Here is a 22494-nt window from a genome sequence, read left to right as displayed (position 1 = left end):
GATACAGCTTTCAACAGGCCTGTTACCGGGGATTACCCCAGTGCTGTTTAATAGTGGTATCCGGACAACAATAGAATGTTGTTTTATCAGTGTAATAAGTCAGACACTTAGCTCACTGTCGGCTTCAGAAACGTCTCTGTGAAATTTCTGAGAATCTGTCCCTGGCGTCTGCCCAGCCAGTGCAGGTGAGGTCCATGAGAGAGCGCAGCTGCCACTCTAAAACTTGCATTCAGACACGCACCAGAAGGCATGTATGGCCCCCATAGATAGATTGATGGTGGCGGGGGTGAGGTGGGTGGGGGCGCTGAGGGGTGCGTGGCTGTCCTGAAATCAGGCCAGCGTTAACACAACGGACACGCTCTCAAGCCCGCAGTCATAGTAACATTTTATGTGACAAGCATTATAAAGGTGATTTATGGAACGCATGTGTGTTGGGCTGAATATTTTCCAGAATATTTAGCCAGGGGTATTAGGTCTGCATTTTCAAATCTGCCTGCTTCTTCGCATTGTCCCGACACTGACCGTTAAACAAACTTCCTGTGGAAATAATGAGTGGAGCAAATGGAAAACTCTGAATGCCCTTTCATAAGGCCTGACAAGGACAAGGCAGGCACATTCTTACAAGCACACACTTATAAGCATTGTTATTTTTATGGGATGGCCTTTCATGTATGGCACTGACCTCTGCCTTGTTCTCCTTTGTACTCTTTCATTCAGAGCAGACCCGAGCCATAGTGTCAATAGTGCCTGTGAGCAGGTTCATGCCTTTGATGTAAAACACCTACAGGACCAGCGAGCTGCAGAACATCTGGGCCAAAAACTCTTAACATACATACTGTTATTATTGTAAGGTGAGAATCTGCATTATTAAGAGAGTCTACATTTTACCACTTATACTTTGTCTTACTGATACAGCACTGTATCATTTTGGAGGCATTCATAGTAAATTATAATGCATTCATAATGCTTGATGACTACACTTGTAAACATAATGCTTTCTGATGCTCTATATCATCAGTTATAAATCATTATAGAGGTGACTTGCTATGAATTATAACTTTAAGAGTCTTATGGATGCTCTTGATTAGCTAGAGATTGACTGATGGGGCTTATAACACATTATGACAACCTATACTCACCAATACACACCTCAACAATCATCCGTAGTATGCTGTAAAAGTCCATGCAGTGTCATAAGTTATCATTGTTGGTGTTAAGTGTGATGCATTTTTATGAGTGTAGTCCTTATGAATGCATTATAATTCACTATGAATGCCTGCATAAGGCACTATAGAAGTGTTATCAAGGTGTTACACTACTCACCACTATGAGTTTACAAAGTCATTTTAATTTAGTCTTTCTATAAAGACCAATATTTAAGCCATCAAGTGTCAAAGATCAGGGATGGGAAAATAGTCATGAAACCTCATAGGACCCAAGCTCAATCTGTAGATCCAGATGGTTTTGTAGTGTAGAGTCAACTTTGCTCTAACCAGTTTTCATATCCCGTTTTCAGCAGCTGTACCTGCTCATGCTAACAAGCCATTTCTTCTTTAGAGCATCACAGACACAGGACTTCCTGTGAGCCATTAAAATACCAGTGTGTAAGATTTACGCATGTGTATTTACAAAATACGACCGCTATGGAATATAATATGCATAACTGTGTTTTCATTAGTGTAAAATCACCTGAAAATCAGAATCAAAAATGTTTTTGTTACCTGAGAATGAGCCTTTTTATATCTACAGTTGTCGCAGGTCCTCTTGCACATAGAGGAAATCCACATTCTCATATTTTATTGCTACCGTTTGACAGACTCAGATCAAGTGAATTTACATTTCTCCTGCTTGAGCTCCGAAGACACCTGTTCCACTGTATCTAGGTCTATCTCAGCCAGCTCTCTTTGGCCCTCTCACTCTTACCATCGTCCCACCGCAGCCACCACTTCATGTTGAAATACAGTCATTTAAATACACAATTCTTGTATGAAACATGGCTTACCTTTACTACTGCTCACACTCCTCACACTCCATCGCTGCAGTTCTCACACTCCAAAATCAACCCTCCATGGGGGTTTCAATATCCGGGTCACCTGCGCGGTCAGTCACACTATCCGCTGGATCTCCAAGGACCTGACTGCAAATGGTCAAACAGCACCGGACCTCTCTCATTTAGACACGGGGGCTTCCCTGTGGGGCGTCTTTGAACTCAACAGGCACGGCACCGTGGGACAGCCTGGGCCCGGGGTTTTATCAGAACCACCTGCCTGTGCAGGTCGACCATATCTCAAACATCTCTTTTCCCTCCTGAGGAAGAAGAAAATAATTTAGACTGCTTCCTGTTGACCTGCATGCCATCGCTGAAACGTTTCTCTGAGAGTGTGAGAATGTGTGTGTGTGTGTGTGTGTGTGTGTGTGTGTTTTATTTCTCGTCTCCACATGTGTCTATGTGGGTGAGCAAACGTGTCTCTAACATGACGAAAACTGCAGGCATTTCAGCCAGTCTTCTGTTCTTGAATCAGCTTTTGTAAGGTTATTTTAGAGATTAGTTTAGATTAAGGGTTGTCTTTAATAGAGGATACAGCCTGGGGTTTGGCATGTACAGGGTAGAATTATGTCTAAGTGTCAGGGCACAAATGTAGTAAATGGGTTTCTATTTCACCCATTCACACACACACACTGATGGCACAGGCTGCCAACTGCTCATCAAGCACTTCCTATCCAGCCATTAGGAGCAATTTGGGGTTCAGTATCTTGCCCAGGGGCATTCTGACTAAACTGAGGAAGCCGGGATTCCCGCTGTACCACAGCTAAAAAGTCAAAACAAGGTCTTTGTTACTAGTGATACAATTAGTTACAGATTGAAAATACCTCTTAACGGTTTCGTTACTTCATCCAGACACACATTTCAATATGGTAAATAATTCTCTCCCTTGTGCTCCTGGCTGCCCAGCTTCTAATGAGCACGTCATCCAGGAACAACTCCACAACAAAACTTTAACTCATGCAGGCAGCCACATTTGCCTTGTCTTCTATGTCTGTCCTCTGAGGTCCAGCACTGCATTAAAAAGGACAGAGTGATTAGACAACGAGCTGCAGTCCGGTCCCCCACCCTCCCCTCCACAAATAACTACTGCATTTAAAATTTCAGTCTAAATATCAAATAACACATCAGCATTTTTTAAATTGCGTAAAAATGTGGAAAAAACATGATGGACAAAAAATGTTTCAGCCATAAGAAACCATGAGAAGCACTTCATATCGTGTTTTTAGACATGTTACTAAAATTTTCTGTAGCCACCTATCCTCATCAGGATCACAGCAGGGCTGGAGCCTATCCCAGCTGACTTTGGGCGAGAGGCGTGTACATCCTGGACAAGTCGCCAGTTCATCACAGGACACATAGAAACAAACAAGCATTCACACTCACATTTACACTTAAGGGCAATTTAGAGTCACCAATTAACCTGTGCCTTGTGCGCGAGGAAGCGTGGGGGGAGTATATATACTGGTATATATTAAGTATATTAGCACTATATACTGGTTTTTACTTCTTACCACAGAATTGTAGTGTGTAGCATAGTATAATATAGCTATGTCATATAGGTGATATATGTAATTATATAAATGAATTTTTTTGTTGTTGTTCAAATGAATGTTGTATGTTTCTTCATATGTGACTTACCCAGTTTAGTGACAGAGAGGTGCATGAGATGTCCTGCCTGCAGGAAGCTGTGAATCTTTTTCCAGATCTGATTTCTGGTATTCCACTCATCTGTCCATTTCAAATCTGTTCTAAATTTACTTTTCCTAGACTGTCCATCTATCTTCCATCCAGAGAGTTTCACTGACTGCATGTAGAGAAGAACAAAAGTTTCACTGCTGGCCATGGTCTGATTTTCTTTTCTTTTTTTTCCTTTTTTGTTTTGGTCTTAAATGTTTTGTCTGCCATGAGATCTTTTTCTTGTTCCCGTGTGAATAAAGTCTGTGTTCGGGAGGATTTCGTGGTTCACTGATCATGCTTTTTTTGGGTGACAACATCAACAGCAGCTGAATTTTTCAAGTCCAAAGTGAAAAAGTCGATATCAGCAGTGACAAGATGATGACAGGGATCACAGCAAAGTTCAGTATGGAAGAAAACGCATTGCATTCTGGTATATGAATTTTGGTAGGTGCCAAATCTCTGCCATGATTGTTAGATGTCAGCACAAAACAGGCTGTAACATCATCAGCACTTCTGTTTCTGCTTCAGTGGAACTCAAAGTTGCACAATGCTAAAGTTAAAACATTATTACAATGATTAATATTGGTGAAACAAGGTGTTTCCAGTTATACTAGTTAAGGTTCCATTCCATTTATTGTTTGCGTTGACCCTACTGTAACCAATGGGATTGATTAAATCAGAATCATCAAGAAAAGATGTGGGTTCAGTTAGGACCCCAGTGTGACCACACACACTGGTATAGTTAACAAGGATTTGGTATTGCAACTTCTCAAATGAATAATAATTCCATAAACAAAATATGTGTACCAGCACAAAGAAATATTTCCTTCTTTCAGTCTCAGTCCCAGTTAATGAGTGCTTAGGTTCCTAAATGTGTGTCCACAGCTCCTACCACAACCTGTGGAGGCTTCAGTTCAGTTCTCAGCTCGGTAACTCAAAGATGAGTCACTCTTTCACGAAAAAACCTGATTTATACTGTCCGAAGAAATATTTCAGTTATCATTTCATTTCTGTGAAGAAGCCAATATAAAAATAAATCAGTATTTCATATTTCATGTCAAAGTGGCTTCTGTGAGTGTATAAATGTCTTTTCCAGTTGTTTGAGTATATTTGGGCCTGGACGATTATGGCTGATAGAAAATTGATTTGTGACACTAAAGAAAATCTTATTTTCTTTCTTATTTTTTTGATTTATTCTCTTCTTTTTGCAGAACACTTTGTTTATCTAACTTTGTGATAATTGTGGAATACTGTGTCACAGCTAAGAAAGCAATATTTTATTATTACTTTTATTATTTTCTGATTCTATGTACTATGTAACTCTTTTATCTGAAATTTACAACCTGATGATTTCTGTCATATTCAGGCTTCCTCCTCTCTGAGCAGCTTTTATTTTAATGATAATGCGGTCATAATCAGCAGTTACGATATGATGTCATGCACATGCGGCACATAAAAAGACTTTTTGTATTTCCTATCAGATGGAGTCATTACCTCTGCTACAGTACATGCACGTTTCTACATTCTGAGTCACCACGCATCAGAAAATACACAACTTGCACTTCTGTGACTGTAAAAACATTGGCCACATCACCAGGGTCTGTATGTTTCTTTTTTTAAGCTTGACATCTGTATCATGACTTTATCAATCCTAAAATAGTTTCAAGATGTTCCCTGAAGGAGAAAAAACCTCTGGCGTAAGGCGACTGAAGGTATGTGAAAGCCCTTTGTGAAAGAGCAGTGATTTAGTGCTTCAATACACATGTCAGGTGCACTGTAACACCTCAGAAAAGTGGGTCTACGTCTGCTGTCAGCAGTAATTTACTGTGAAGATGAGTCAAGCCAAAAAATCTCAAGCATACGAGAGAAATAAACACAAGAGGGCAATAGTTTACCAGAATTTCTGATTGGGGTGTTTGATATAAACTCCCACTGTGTCGTATCAAAACCAGACCCTCACATCCACACAACTTTTTCCTTTCTTGTGCATGGTCACTGACCCCCCGGGACCGGACCTGCAACCAGTAAAGTTCCCCAGAGAGTGATTCGGAGTCTGTTAAAATGTCTGATATGTGTTCGGAGGGAAAGATCAATGGCTGCGACAGGGGGATTATGGGATACCCTCCAGTCAGCAGGCTGTCACTCAAAATGGGCTCAAAGCAGCAGATTAGGCACCAGATCCCTCTCATCTCTGTCAGAGGACCTCGTTAAAATACCCAGTCTTGTATCTCCAATTGTTCCAGTTTCATGTTTTACAGCGAGCTGGCCGCACTCTGCCGTTAATCAATCAATGGGATCGTTTGCATACTTGGTTTCTAATGAAAGACGCAACGATGAAAGGCAGAGGGTTGCTGTTACTCAAGCTTGGCCATTCTTTTCCACTTAAAGACCTGATGGATAGTTTACGGTATAAAAACAGACCTGCTGTGCATTATGTCATGCCGCTGCTCTGTAAACCCATGTGTGCTGCTCCTCTTTACAAATACATCTCCTAATTTAACAAGCCCTGAGGTAAATTTGCGGTGAAGAGTGGTGGGGGTGGACAACGAGGAGGGACAGGGTGATCTTTGAATGCTGCTGGAACAAGAGAGGGGGGTGTATATCAGACAAATAACGTGAATAATTATTGGAAATAATGTCCAGATAGATGGAGTGGAGCCAAATTATGAAATCATGCGCTTCTCTCCGGTACATCATCCTGCTCATTATTTGAAGTCATGCTTGGAAAAACAGGTGTTTCCAATACTGGGTCGCTGTCTCCACGGTCCCGCACCCCCTTCATTTTCTGATGATGGTTCAGATATGATATTTCATGGCTGAAGCCGTACACATGATAGGAAGTGATTGGGGAGAGCCGTTCAGAAGACATCCGTGTAATGGACGCTGATTGGCCCTGGCTAAATCCCTGGAGTCTGTGCCTGTGTAACAAGAGGGGGAACCACAAAACTGGAGTAGTAATGATCCTAAATGCTGCATGTTTTCGCTCTCTTGGAGGTTCAAATGATTACAAGGGGATTTCTCTGTCTCTTTAAACAGGTGCCATATTTATGTGCATCAAGCACGACGGCAGTGCAGCTGAGTGCAGTTGGCACAAGAGCTTTATTCTTCATTCTCGTAATAAACAGAACCAGCAGGGAGAAAATTTGTCTTTTTTTTTTTTTTGGGTCGTTTTCTTCCAGTTTGGTTTATGATCGATGCATTGCGTCAGCGTTTGAAGCTCATGCCTGTGATGTGGTGCAGAGCAGATGTGTGCGTTTTACAAGTGGAGAATGCTCGCTTGTGTGATTAATAATCATGTCTTTCGTTGTTATTGTAGCCTCGAGGCTTTGACTGACAACAGTCCATCTCAAACTGGTGTTTTTCAAAAAATATTATTTACTTCATTTGTAATGGTTAATTGCTGTGAAATACAGAACATGCAGCGTGTAAAAGCATCACTGATGTGTTGATTACCTACAGTGAAGACTGTAATTTGTTTTGTTCATGTGTTCCAAATTATTATTTATGAGCAACTCCTGTTTTCTCTTAAGTTTTTGGTAAAAAAAAAAAAAAATGTCTTCATAGCGTATTACCTGGAGTTGGAAAACAGTTTGTAAACCTGCTGCTAATGAAGAGGAAAAAAATCAAAACCACATACATGAATTAAAACGTTTATTGAGCTTTTTACGTGCTTGGCACCTGTATTTACATTTTTTTAAAATGCCTCAAAAAAGAATTACTTTGCTATTTCCTTTTTTTTCACACATTTGTTATAACAGATTGGCCTGTAAAATTGTTACATTGCTCAGCACTTAAATACACATCTCTACAACACACCAAAACATACTTTAATTACTCTGTTTTGCTATTGCTTCTTTTATAACTTTTCACACAACAACTTTTAAGCTTAATGATTGCATTCGCCATCTTATATATATGCTTAAAAACATAATCCACTCAAAAATAGTGAAGCCATTCCAGTCTTCAAGGATAACGGGTTGTTGAAGTTGTGTGGTGGAGTCCTAACTCCCTCAAACACGCCTGCTGGGAGTTTTCAGGATGAAGACAGAGTTCCTCAATTAAACTCTACAGTTCTTTGACTTACTGTGTCCACGTGTTTGCTTTGTTTAGCACATCAACTGGCTGCCACGGCGTCCAGATACTTCATCTCCTGCATGTATGTGGAGCAGTGAGTCATTCAGTTGTCCAATTGTCCAGTTGTCCCTTTCATTCTAGCCAACACGTCAGACCATAACGGCGAACCACTGACCCCATGGCATTTTTAAAATGATAGGACACAAGTGCTGGGTGAAGTCAAAAACTTCTGGATCACAGTGAAGATTCTTTGGCTACATGATATCACAACCGGATGGCTTTTAAGTCCCCAAAAAATCGAGAATGAGTCACTTGAAAAGAGTGTTGCTACTATTGCACCATAACAGATTCACAACTGATAATCCCTTCTGAATCAGAGCGTGTGGGCTCCTACCTCTCCTCCTTGTTACAATCTGAGTTTGTAGTTTCTTTCCTGTCAGAAACACTAAGAGAGTCAGTTTTCACTTCATTAATACAAAGATAATTAAATAATACTGTAGTTTTGACTCCCTCTATAATGCTTTGTAAGTGGTGGAGTGTCTTTAAAAACAAAAACATGAGATGATATCCTTTTCTAAAAGGATTGTTTTGTAACTCAGTACATTAACACTTCATGTAAAAACACCGGTGAGCCGGGTTCATAGATTAGAAATTTGCTTTTCAGCTGGAAGACTTTAGAAACATGGAGGACTGTGAGGTTCTATCCCAGTTTCTACACCATGTGCATGGACATCTGAGAGGACGAGCCATACTGACGTCCATCACAGGAGCTGCTGCCCTGCTGGCCACTGGTGGTGTTGCCGATCATGTGCATAGTGTCCATGCTTCCATTGGACAGGTACTGACGCTCAGCGAAGGCCCCGGCAGGAGATGAGGAGCACAGCAAACCTCCCTGGGGCTTCTCAGGGCTGGCGGCCAAGCGAGGAGAGGTGGGGAAATTGTATCCATACAGGTTGTAAGGGTTGTGCAGGGAGAACGCGTTGTAGGAGCCCTGCTGCACGTGGTGGTGGCCCCCGCTGAACATGTGGGCGGAGGAAGGGGAGGATCCTGATGAAGAGGATGAGGCAGAGCTGGAGCTACCTCCGGCCTGCATCACGTACTGAAGCTGCGAGGCTGGGAAGGAGCCGAGCTGACCGCTGTAGGCATCCATCTTGCCTCCAGTGCCGCCACCACCGCCGCCTCCAGTCAGGGAGGCGTGAGCGCCGCCCTGCATGCCAGCGGCAATCAAGGAGGAAGTCCTCTGTGGTAAGAAGGATTCAGAGGGCTGAGCAGAGGCCACAGCACCTCCTGCAGCCTGGAGACGTCCGTAGGAACTGTCTGCCAAGCCACCATAGCCCTGCAGAGCCGCCATGTTGCTGCGAGCGCAGGCTGGGTACTCGGACAGGCCCAGGTTGCAGAGCTGACTTTCCCTGCAGCCCACATTAAAGGTGTTGGGGGCAAGGTGGAAGGTCGGCGGGGAGCAGGAGGGAGACAGGAGGTGTGCCGCACCAGAAGGGGAGGGGGTTCCCGTGCTGGAAGTGGTGGGAGAAGTGCCTGTACTTCCACCTGGAAAACACAAACACAGAGATACTGAAATACAGTGACAGTGACAGGAGGACTTTAGTTCCAAGCCTGGATCCAGCTGTTTGAGAAAGTGCAAAAAAAAAAAGAAAAAGTACAATACTCATGAGGATCAAGAGAGAAGTAGACATCTTTTATGTCTTTTATACTTTTATGTGTTAACATTTATAATTAGACATGAATAATGACTCATTTTATAACTTTTAGCATTTCCTCATGTTGGCAAGATTCCATGCTTGGCGGTGGCACTGTATTCTCGGTGAAATTCAAGTGTTTATGATGGATGGTCATACTTACATTTTTAGAAAAGTTATTTTAAAATGAACCATAAACGAAGCATGTTGTATTCGAGTAGTGCTATGATGGCCTTGTTTTGTGTTTATTGCCAATAATTATAGGCCAACAACCCTTTTTCTTTTCTTTTTTTTTTTTCAAGAAAATCTGATATGATGGGAAAGTGACATGAATCCCTGCCTGCTTACCTCTGACCTGCTCCCTTATGGGGGGCAGCAAGAAACAAACATGCTTTTCCTATGGGGAGGTATTAGTGTTAGTCCCTTATTGCCAGACTTTCACATCCTTCCTACCCTGTGGCAGTGCAGGAGACATGTCAGTAACATTTAATATGTATTATTATTGTTTATACATTAATTATCATGAATTCATCCATTAATTGTCTGGAATGTAGAAGAATGAACAGTATCTCATGCACGGCTTAATGTAGGATTAATACCTTAATTAATGCAAGAACTGAGGAGCTTCAGTCATCATGATTTCTGAGTTACTCTTCTTCATAGATATGTCTGCAGTTACAGTCACAGCAGTGCATGTGTATTCTCTTTTAATTAGGTTTAATTAATAATTACTTCATCATGTTTGTGGCTGTTCAAATAAAGGCTGCATTTCTGTATTTCATTATGTGTTTGGAAAAGCTACAAATGCAAATGAAATCAGAATCATTTTGAACTCTGTTCTAATGATTATTTATTAAGTTAGAAAAAGATTTGTATGTATCATGCGCAGACATCCTGTCAATGTCCCTGTCGTTTGCTTTTGCACCGGACCTCAGTGAGTTAATACATGTGAATTCACAATTATGCCATAATCATATGTTATTCATCAGTGCTAAAGAGGGACCAGTTCAGTACTTTATTTGAAATGCCACAAACATAATGAAGTCATTAAGAAGTAACTATTAGTTAATGATGATTACAACACTTGGAATTCTACATGAGGACCGCTGTGGCTGGTCAGTTGGCCCTATAACTGCAGACTTATCAATGAAGAAGACATCATTAAAAACAGATTTAAATGCCTTAGTTGTTGCAATAATTATTGTATTTTTTCTGCATTAAGTCATTTGTGAGATGTGGTTAATTTTGTACATTAATTAAGTATTACATGAAGTTTTTTTTCCTGCATGAAGTTGTGATAATTCATTCATGATAATTCACCCTGACCATAAATGTCTTCCTTTAAGACATACTTAGTTCTAGATGTATGAGCATGTGTCATCGTTGGAAGCAACATGCAGTAGTAATCACCAATGGGAGCATTTCCCAGTGGTCCACGTGCAATGAGTCAGACTAATAAAGGAAGCAGTAAGTTACATTATGAATTCACCTGTCGCCAATTTAATACACGACCTTGTTGATCCGCATGGACATTTTCAGACTCCTGCCTTCAGACTAATTGGAGGGCCTTACTCTTTGAAACTCGCAGGATACAGGATTATGAACCGTATCGTAAAATATATTGCTGGTATGCAGAGATAAATATGGATTTAGTTTTGACCACGTCTGGTCAACAGAGCCGCCCCACATCCCCCAGTCCTTTCCTCAATAAAAAAGCCACGGACTCTGAGTTTAGACATCCACTAAGTCAAGCCTTTCAAAGTGAAATGATAGCTGTGGGATATCAATCGCATATTTTTCTATTAATGAGAATTTGGCCGCGGTTCATCTTGCCGTTGGAGAAATTCGGTTTGAACCAAGAATGAGGAGGAGGAGGCATAACTAAATAATCCAGGACTTGCTTGGCTGGGGTTCTGATTTTGCACCATATGCCTTCGATAATATCGCTGCTGTGCTCAGCTCTGCTGTGCTCGAGAAGATGGGGAGGGGGTTGCAGCGAGGAAGAGAAATAAAGGAAAGGGGAGAGAAAGAGAGAAAGCAAGGTAGACGATAGTTTGGTGATGTCATGTTTTCCTCTGGTTAGAAGGGCTTGAGGTGCTTCAGTGCCGAGGGGGGATAGTTGATTACTTGAAGGGAAAAGGGTGTACGTGCAGTAAGGGCAAAGGCGCACACATACAGTACAGTCACTGCAAACGAACACCAGTGTCCTTTCAGGGTGACACCAGGTTCACCAGCAGTGCAAGGACTTTGATTAAATCCTAATCACTTTGGAGGACTTTAAGGATAACAAACACATGTCGGCCTGCACAGACAAAATACGGAGCGTCACGTCATGCTGACCTCCGGAGGTAACTAAGATAGGGTCAGTGAGGAAACTTGCATTAAAGTGCCGTGGCCCTTGATATGAGCCATGACTAAGACCTTGTGTCGCCACTGGGGCCGAGACAAAGGGAGGTGTCTCGACTGACGCTGACTCGTGTTGTAGAGGCGTCCAAAAGCCACAGGGTTTGTTTAACGATTTTATTTTCAAGGGCTGAGCGCGATGTGAAAAGTTCAGCAGACGCCGGCCAACCTGCCAGAGGAGCAGCGCATGGCCAAGCTCAAATGAAGGACAACCATAGCTGATGCAGTGTTTGATGATATATGCAGGGAAAATATGCAGAGGGAGAGTTCAGGTCAGGACAGCACACGCACCAAGGTCAGGTCAGTTACCACTGTTTTGGGGGTGGTTAACTGTACGGTAATTGACTTCACCTTGTTCTAAACCTCGAAGAACAATAACAGCAAATTGTACTATAGTGATCCTTTTTTGTAATATTTGTTTTTGAATGAATAACAAGAATAACCATCCACTGTTTTGTGCCAACCAGTTGACAGATTCACTTCCAAGTGAGTAACATCTTATGAAAGGGCATTAATGTGGACAGTGGGGTATGAAGGCGGATCACATGTAAAATAGGGAATAGTATAAATTCACTGGAAAACATCCCAATCAGTGACTGTTCTAATCATGGCTTTCAGTTTACGTTCATGTATTCATGCCAGATGGTGCTACAACCCCAGAGTGACGGGTTTTTTCATTGGGTTTGAAGAGAAAGAGTCAGAAAAGTTGCGTTCTATCAGGTGTCTGAGAGAAAGCAGCACCATTAAAAGCATTTTTATACTAACTAATGTTGTTTGCGACGCTTCTTGCACATCTGCATTGTTTTTGGTTGCTGCCGTATATCGGTGTAATCCGGTGGAGGTCAAATCATCAGCTCTGGATGTCAGTCCTTCAGAATAAAACAACACATTCTTTCTGGAGCTGCTAATTTGCAAACAATAGTACAAATCCATGAAAGTGGAGACTCATTTCTACTTTACAGTTATAAGTGACTGATTTTCCAAGATTGCAAAAATATTTCTTGTCCCTTACTATTCTGCACAGAATCTCGAGTGAACAATAACGATCCCAGAGGAAAACCAAGAAAATGAAATGTTAGAGATAAAAGTAGACAAGGCAGACTGAGGTTTGGGGGGGTTTCAGGAACATTTTTCCGTGATTTTTGATGAGTTGTTTTCTCCTGTACAGAGAGAGTATTCACACACCTTGCTGTTTCTGCATATTGGTGAAGTCTTCAAACGTGAGGGTCCTCACGGGAGGTCTCCAAAAAGCATAGGTCTCCATGATGGCCTCCAGGCCAGTCCTGACAGAAAACACATACAGAGAAATATTTCAGAACACATTTCAGAAAATGGCACATTAATGTCTGAATGTGTGTGTGTATTGACCAGATGACATGAACAGAGAGAGAGAGTTAAGTAGTTATATGGAGAGTTTAATAAAAAGTTGTAATAACATTGGACTTAGAGTGGATTTTGATTTTCAGATTTTATTGCTTGTTTTTATGCCTTACTTGGTCAGCTTCCCGCTTATATCCATAATCTCCATTTTTTATATCAATAGTTATAAAATATATGACCAGTGTGTGTGTGTGTGTGTGTACGTCAGAAAAGAGATGGATATATGACAGAGACAATATTTGTGAGTAAGAGGAAAAATTTTGAAGGGATCACTTGACCATAGAGGGGAAGTGATATTGGTGTGTGTGTGTAAGCGAGAGAGAGAGAGAGAGAGGTTGGCAGTAAATGAAGCAGACTAAATGGGAGTGTATGAGAAAGAGAGAGGGCGGGAGAAACTGGAGTCCTGCTCAGAGGAAACTGGAGCCATTAAAAAGGAGCAGGTTTTTACAGTGCACATAAATCTGGGTGACGTTTCATCTTGACTCTGTACACGGTTCCCCTTCCTGCTTGATTTACTTCCCCGCGCACCGCTCTGCCCCGTCCCAAGGAAACCAGCGCCCGTCACTGCTCCCCATGTTATTTTAAGGCCACTAACTCCCTGGCCGTGGCAGCTCGTTAGTGCACCATGCTAATCGGCCGGACCCTCGCCATCACTGCACTTATTCATACAGTCACACTGCTGCGGGACCAAAACCCAACAAATGAGCTGTATCCCTCCGCTAGCCCATAAAGCCCGGTCACCAGACACAACTGACGACACCGCCATAACTCAGAGCTTGGGACAGTTCTATATTAAGACGCTATTAAGAAAGTCAGAAAAAGAAAAACAAGTAGGTGCTTAATTTGAGAATTAGTAGCGCAGGTTTGCCCTTTCTATTTCATTTTAAATTCCAACTTAATGTGGAATTAGTTGGTAATGTTTCGCAGCAAACTGGTTGCATTCACAGAGCAGTACTAAAATCCAAAGAAAAATATGTTCTTTTTTTTTAAGGCTGTTAATGTCACTAATATCCGATACTAATATAAACTGAGTAATGTTTAAAAGACGCGTGGCACAGCAGCAAAAACAAAAGATGTCACACCTGTTTCCAACACTTTTAGCTGCAGCTGGTGCATTCCACATTTGCATTTGGGCAACAAACTTATATAGTTTTATTAACGGGTGATGAATCATCTTATTAATCAAGACAGGTTAAAAAAAGATTCACTCTGTGCTCACTTCTGGTTTAGATCTTTTTGTTATCTTCACTGTTTGTTTTGGCTGCTTGTAGTTTTAATTTTGACCTTTGATTCAGTCAGCATGTCCATCATTATAAAGTGCATTTTGAGGTTTTTTTCTAACATCCCAGATACGGTTGCATGGAAAAATGTTCTTTCACTCTATCGCCTTCATTCATTTTTTACCCTTCAGCCACATATTTTGGCTCCTCTCTCTTCACATATCACCATGTTTCACTCAATTATCCTATCATCTTATAATTGGTCCATTTGTAATATCTCCTAGTCCGCACATGACATAGAAATGACTTCTTGATCCTGTGTGTCTGGCAGCTGCAAACAAGTAATGTGAGAAAATAATGCTTGGGACGCATGACTCTCTCGTGGCTCACGTTAAAATACTTTGGTGACAATTCATGTTTACAAAATGTAATTTGGACATGCTTGTCCATATGTTTTGCCCATATATGGACCATTATATATGAAAGAAAAAGCGGGCATTCCTAAATCCCACCCTCTCTTTTAAATTCGATCGACACTGGAGAGTCTCACTTCAGTCAGTTCAGTCAGGTTGTGTGAGGTGGATCAGTTTGATAGAGGTAGCATACGAAAAAGCAGTTCACTTCATGCACACGGGAGCCAATCACAAACGAAATCCCTTCATTAACTGAGCAATCTGCACCTGACGCAGATGCCAAATCAGCTTTTTTGTGTACTTTTATTCTTTTGTAAAATATTATATAATACCCCTTTTAAAAAATTAAATAAATATGTATTATTATTATTATTATTGATGTTGCTGCCAAATGCAACTGTCATCAACAATGTTATATATCCATAGAAACAGCTGACTGAACTGAAAATCTAGTTGTTTTTTTAATTAAAAAATCTGATTTGAGCCAAATAGATGGAAAAAAGAAATCTCAACTTCCAGCTGTAATATGGAATCTAATATAATAATGAACTCTAATGAAAAATACAGTATCTACAGTTACATTTTATGTTAAGCAGACACCCTTATCTCGAGTGACTTACAGTGTGTAATTATGCAAAAGCAGCAGTAGGGAGGTCAAGGGTCAGCACGTCAGCTCACTAACAATATTCATGAACAATCAAAGATTAAAAGCAGCTTTAGACACAGAGCGTGAAATCCAGACTGGCTGAGAAAGGCTTTTTAAGGTGACAAGAGCTGACTTCTCACTCTGAGGCTCCAAATCTGAGCAAAACAAATCCAAACAGGGCTGAAAATGACGGAATCCCGAGCAGTACGTGAGGATCAATTCATTTTCTCTCTCACCGGACAAATATCTCATTCTCCGTTATCTTTTCATCTGTAGCTTTTCTGCAATGAAATTCTAATGCCAGTTCATAAATCAAACGGTCTATTGTTTGAAAAACGAAAAAAGATGTCTCAAATATCTGTGTGCCAATAATGCAGACCAGATGATGGGGCTGCTTTCATGTGCGGAGGCGTCTGGTGGTTCAGTACACCCCCTCTCCTTCCTCCTCTCCTCCACAAATGTTATATATGATAATTCAGAGACTGCGAGAAAGAGAGACGGATCAAGAGAACGGAGAGACAGAACGGGAGAGAGAGAGGAAGGAAGGAAGTGAGCGAGGAGGGAACTCCAGCAACATGAAGACTAAATAAAGCGAGGGCTCGTCTTTACTGACCAAATCAAAGAAATATTATTATTATTATTATAATTTATTATTGATATCATCAGCCTACTAAAAAGGTGTGTGATGATAAGGACCATGATTTATGATTCTAGAGTGTCAACAGCCAAAAGGAGCGCTCTCTGTGGCTGACATCAGCACAGCGTTAGTGACAACACAGATGATGTAACGAATGACAGAGCGAGGAAAGGGTCACACATTTTGATGGTGACAAAAAACTGTGAGATCTGACATATTGATCTGAATCCACGGACAACGCTCTGTAGATGTTGTGGAACACAGAAAATGTCAAGATTATATTCTTCACACATGAAATGTGTCAGCAGTGCGTGAAAGGTTTCACAGCTTAAAGGTGGATGTATACTTGCATGTTGATCGTAAATGGAACGACAAGTTGGAGCTTCTATTTTTTTTCCTCCTAGAAGACTTTGACGCTGGATAATTTATAGAGAAACCACATCAAGAAAATTAACTGCAAATGCTCTGCTGGCTGCGATCATCACGTCATACCACACAACAATAAACACAGTTACATTGAGGTATATGAACAGACCACAACGTGGCCTGATAATGTATAGCGATATATCCATCTAGTGACGTGGCGAAACAATCTAACACTGATCTGATGAATTCATTCCTACTTCTGGTAAATTTTTTTGCACGATCAGTATTTTTTTTGCATACTTAATGCATATTTCATGAGATGAATATGATGCGAGAAACAAAGAGAGAGATAAGCTGTACAAGTGACCCCTTCCATCACTGACTGCCTGTCTGTCTTCCTCCTGGCCAACAGACACAGCAGCTGTTTTTATATGGAGCAGCACATGGTACTAAGTGCTATCTTCAGAGGATTATTTCCATATTGTAAAAAAAAAAAAACTACAGATTTTTTTGTGGGCCAACATGAAAAACATTGTAACATGCTGTATTGTGCGCCTGCTAAGTCAGTAAACAGATGTTGTGATAACGTACCTGTTTCTGCCAGAGTCCCGGAACCCCTTAGCAAATGGGTTGCGGTCGATCTTTAGTCTGGTGATCTGCAGACAAGAAGAACACGGACGGGACATGTTTGTGATTATTGCAGGTTAAAATCAGTGTGCTACTTTGCCACATCACTTAAATATGACTTAATGTGTCTGTGCTGTTTCGCAATACCATGCAAGTCATTCTCTGCTTGTTTCTGGGGTGGGGGGGTTCTTCAAACCATTAAACATTATTGGTTTCTCCGACGCCATGTGGTGTTGCCAATTAGTTCTAGCAATTAAATTAGAAATATTTTAATAATGGGCAATTTGGGAAGCCTCCAAAAAACTGTAAAAATTCATTGCTGGGATTGCAGGATTGTTATTTTTTTTCTTCTCTTTTTTTGCGAGACAAAAGGCAGAACATTGACAGCACAACACGAGGAAAACAAAACACAGACTACTAGAACAATTGACAAAAGTCTGGCCAGAGAATAAGAGAACAACATGACATTAGTTGATGGGTGTTGTGTTGATTTGGTGTGTTTTTGTGGCTGAGCAAAGGGGCAAACAAAAAAAAAGAAACAATACAACACCAAAACAAAGAAATATGCTCATATTAATACCACCTTTTCCAGCCCTTATATTACTTAATAATAATAAAGTGAGGGGGGGTACTAGCAGCACATCTGCTATGCCCACTGGCTGTGAAGTGATGCAGTTTTCATGTGCTTAAAACGAAAGCTGCAGACCTGTTGGTTCTGGTAGGCGGTGACGGTGGTGAAGACGGTCTCAGGGAAGCTGAAGGTCTTGACTCCCTCCCCGCTGGGCACCGCCTTGTTTGGAGACAGTTCGCTGCTGAAGTCCTTCCTGATGACGTGAACGCGAGGCTGGTACTTGTGCATGGAGTGGAGGATGATCTGAAAATATTTAAAAAAAGGAAAAGGTGAGTTGTGATTGATATTGTTCATATTCTTAGCAGTGACGGTGGAGTCTGTGAAGGCTCTATATCAACCAGGTGGGTACTGTGTCTAATCTGAGTCACTGGTGTAGAAAAACACACTGTGTCTCCATGTGTGCATCTGCAAGTGTGTGTGAGAGAAATAGAGTTTCCTAAATATCCTGGTGAGGACATTTGGTGTAGATCAGTAAAACTGTGAGTGGACATCTTCCAAACTGAGAACAGTCACTACCTTTTATCCTTCTGAAGTTACCGGAGGCAAAACCCCTTTCTCAATTTCTGTGGAAATATTTTTGGTTGTAATACAGCAACACAAGCAGAAAAAAGACATTTCTTTAACGGCACTGTGACAAAGGTTCGTAACAAAAACTAGGAGGTTAGGAGGTGAATCTGATGACTGAAGAGCCTCAAAGGTTTAGTTATTTATCACAAATCTAAACTTAGCAGTTCAACACCAAACTTGAAGTCTTTCACTATGCAATCGCACAAACGTGCGAGTGCTTTCGAACATCAATTAGCTTCACTGATTCTCAATCAGGGCTACGTGACATAAAGCGGAAACCAAGTTCACACTGCGATGACGCTCGCAGGAGGGCCGAGGATTATTTCACAGCGGAGCAGAGGCGTCAGACGGTGTCGGCCCCAGCCTTGCCTCAGGGCCTCGGTCTGCTCTTGATTAATCTGAGAGTGAGAAAACCTATCCAGAGCCAAACGCACCCCCCCTCCTGTACTCTGCTACAACAGAGGGGGTCATTTCAAACTGGGACTGTGGGGGAACATTCAGAGTATCAGAAACATTACATTTAACATTCCAGACCTCAAATCACACCCACACACACACATACACCATACACAAATTCTGAGTGGACTGCTGTGTAGTAGACCCATGCCGTAATCTGCAATTCTCATTTTTTAAAAATCTCCGTCTGTGTTCATTTCTGCGGTGTTTTCAGCAGACATCACCTGTCGATCAAACTGCGGGGGCGGTGCTGCGGTGTCTTTTTGCTCAGGGCGCTCGGTAAATGTTGCGCAAAATTGTGTTTTCCCAAAGAAACAAGTCTCCTGGCTGCATGTCTCGGCATCGGTTTTACACCAGGGAAGAAATATTTTCAGATTTTGTGGCTTTGTGTGCTCCTTCAATTGGTAAAACAGCATTTTAAAAATGGAAATTGCAGAATTAAAACACAGTATTTCATTTCTTCCGACTGGAGTCTCTCACATGAAAATTTTTTTATGTGAGACTAAGTTGATGACATCATGAAGTAGTATGGGATCATGGGATTCATCAGTGTTTAAATGCTGATGGCGATCTATCTGACTCGGGCAGAAATAGTTCAAGGACGAGGTCATGCATTAAAGTTTTATTCACGTAACCTTTAGTTACGTTTGCTTCCTTTAAGACTCTGACAGATCCTGCCCTTTCCCGGAAGTTATAGCAACTAGAGATGGTAAAGGGGTCTAATCGGCAAAGCCTATCAGATGGAAATTTTTCATCATAATGACTGTGATAAGGCTTGTTATTCTTGTCTTTATGCATTTTCCGCCTTGACAATTTGATTGTGCAAGTGAGGGGATACAAAAAGGATTCAGGTTCTCATTGTTTGTTCAGTCACTGTAGCTCTAAGTGTTCAAGCAGAATCCACTTTCTCTGCAACAGGAGACAAAGTACAACACCTCATTTTCAGTGTAGCAGATGATTTTTGCCAGAGAAGAGCTAAAAAAAAAAAAGAGAGAGAGACCGACCCCAAGCGTTAAAGGAACAAATAGAAAAGCTTTCATGAAGTGGATACAGGTTGAATCAAAGTCATGGTTTAGCAATAGAGGTTTTAGGCACACACACACTCACACACACACACACACAGCTGTCTTATGGCCCAGAGGAGTCATGCTTCTAGTCCCCAGTCAGCCCGAGGTGATGTAAAGTCAAAGCGGCTCACACATCGACACGCTGAACTCAGAAACGAATAACTCAGAGGGCAGCCAGAGGACATCAGCTGACAGTTGTTCACGCTCAGATACAATTAGGTTAAATAAGTGATGTTTTCATTTCCATGGTAGGTAATGACGTTCTTTTAATCCCCTTTGAAAATCATCTGGACATTCACACCCGAGAGACAACAACACATACACACATAACAGATGTCGCGTGTATCGCCGTAAAGTCAAATCACATCAAATTTTGTTTAGAAAGCACATTTTACATGACAGTGTGGTCTAAATTGATTTTCAAACATGGTTAAAATCACTTCAGTGACCACGAAAATGTGGAAAACAAAAGAGTAAATCACACAGACTGTGTTTAACTTGTTAAATGACGATGAGTGGCTCTCACTTTAGGTCACCAGTGGTGACATTGACTTTAGGCTATATGGCAACAGCACATCACGCACAATACTGCTGTCATGTAAGAAACTCTGAAAGGCCGGACTGTAGACCGAAGGAAAAACAGGCCAATGTTTAAAGCAGACTATGTAGAACGAGCTCACACAACAGCATTGATACATTACAATGCAATGGCTCATTAACAACACAGCAACTATGAAACAAAAGAGCAGAAACAAAAAGAAAAAAATCTTCTGGCTAGTCCAGCCCGCTCCAGCGTTTTATTAGGTTTTCCCATAGACCGGACCGACAGGAAATAGACGACAGGCGAGAGCGACAGCATGAGGCGGATCTGAACCCACGAGGAAGAACCCCGAGGCTAACGAGTCTAGCCGGGCGACGAGGCGTCCTGAAGACAAAGACATTTCTCCTCGTGTCTGTTAGCCTACAGCGTGATATCCTGTGTGCGGCGCCGAGCGACGCCAAGCTGCTTGATTGTTTTTCAGGTCGACGTATGACACAAAGTCAGCATGTAAATGTTGCCTGGAGCCAAAAAAAGTAACATTTTTCAGCTGCGCTTTGACTTTTTGACTTTTGATTCCAAACCAGCTTGTGGTGTCAGCTTCTTGTTGGTAAAAAGACACTTCAGATCCAAGAAACATCCTGCACTTCACTTCAGATTTCTATCAGGACAAAGTTATTATCGGTATCAAGTATTACATTTTTTTTTACGAACATTTGGGTTGTTTAACCAAATATCGATTTATATGCTGAGTTTTATCCCTGGTGATTTGAAATAAAGAACGTTTGTAATGAAGAATGTATCATTTTTTTGCAAAATGATCATTGGATTTTTATTGTTTATATAATTTAATTTTGTGTTTCCTGATGGATTGGAGTAGAAGTACTATAAATAGCGCAATGTTCTATAAATGCTGTGATTCCACAACAAAGATTTCTGTTTGTGTGTCTGTGCTCCCTACACTGGTTTGCTGTTGGCGGGGCTCGCATCGTTTCATCCACCGATCTAGATTCATCAAAATTTGAATTTGACGACAGCTGTTTGGTCACAATCAAATCTAATTAAACCACACAGCGGTGACGAAGCAGATTAGTTGAGTTTGGGAGTGTTGATGTTTTTTCTAACTTCAACTTTGCTTGTTGCTAATATGAATATTTAGTGTTACAGCAAAGTGATGTGCTTGAATTATTTAATTAAAAGACTTTTTAAATTGTCTTTTAAAAAAATTCAAAGATTCGATGACGCACAAGCGAAGTCAATAGTTAAATCTGCAAATCTCATCATACAAATACAAACTGGTGGAGGCCCTGTTTATCAGTCTAGATGACAATGTGCTGTCTGGGACATAATAAATATTGTTTTTTCTCACAGACTCTGCTTCTGTTGTGCGCAGTGACGTCTGATGATTCATGACATGTATGGTGTCTGTTTCTGATGAGGCAGACATTTCACGACACCACAAGTCAGGAGGATGAGCGAGAAGTGGTGAGGTTTCCCACACAGGAAGCTCCAAAATTAATTTCCTTTGGCCTCTAAACCCCCCTCCGGGGGAAACAAAGCCCTTAAACTGAGCAGCGGGAGAGGAAAGACAACCTCCCCTCACTCCGAGAGAGAGCCCTGCATGTGAATCCTCGCCCACTAACACCCATATGTTATTACATTTGTCACCACTGAGCTGATGTGATCATCTGCAGAACTGTGGCAGAGCAGGAAGCTGCCAGCCCCACGCAGCTCGTTATGCTAAAGTGGAGGCCGCCATTTTGTCACAGCACTGGATACATCTCTACACATCGTTACACCGCTTTTCTAATCATCGCACCACCTGGCGTCTCCGCACTAATGGCGAGCTCGGAGAAGAAATTGATTTGTTGCGGCTCCTTGCGTGTTCTTTTCAACAGGCCGCAGAAATCGGACCAATCTGCCTTGAATAGTTTGACAGTCATGACAGGAGGCGCTCTGCCACCTTCCACGGTTTCAACATTCAGATTATATGATTAAAAGAAAGGAAAGCAGATCGTCTCGACATACAGAGCTGAGACACTCTTGGATTT

The 22494-nt window shown here is 41.5% G+C and overlaps 1 protein-coding gene across 1 annotated transcript in view; it reads right to left on the bottom strand.

The window, feature by feature from the left end:
• Window positions 1-8348: 8348 nt before the first annotated feature.
• The window catches only part of tbx15 (T-box transcription factor 15), a 35120-nt gene continuing 20974 nt past the window's right edge, over window positions 8349-22494 (bottom strand). Inside the window, exons 5-8 of the mRNA XM_027290750.1 lie at window positions 17891-18058; window positions 17149-17213; window positions 13081-13178; window positions 8349-9343 (exon numbers count right to left, since the gene is read on the bottom strand). Of these exons, the coding sequence (XP_027146551.1) occupies window positions 8511-9343; window positions 13081-13178; window positions 17149-17213; window positions 17891-18058 (1164 nt within the window). The 3' untranslated portion in view covers window positions 8349-8510. The remainder of the gene's footprint in view (window positions 9344-13080; window positions 13179-17148; window positions 17214-17890; window positions 18059-22494) is intronic.

This window comes from Larimichthys crocea, chromosome XVIII (genome assembly GCF_000972845.2).
Source record: "Larimichthys crocea isolate SSNF chromosome XVIII, L_crocea_2.0, whole genome shotgun sequence".
NCBI classification, from domain to species: Eukaryota; Metazoa; Chordata; class Actinopteri; family Sciaenidae; genus Larimichthys; species Larimichthys crocea.
The sequence above is the reverse complement of the archived record's forward strand: the minus strand, read 5'-3'. Positions and strand labels throughout refer to the sequence as shown.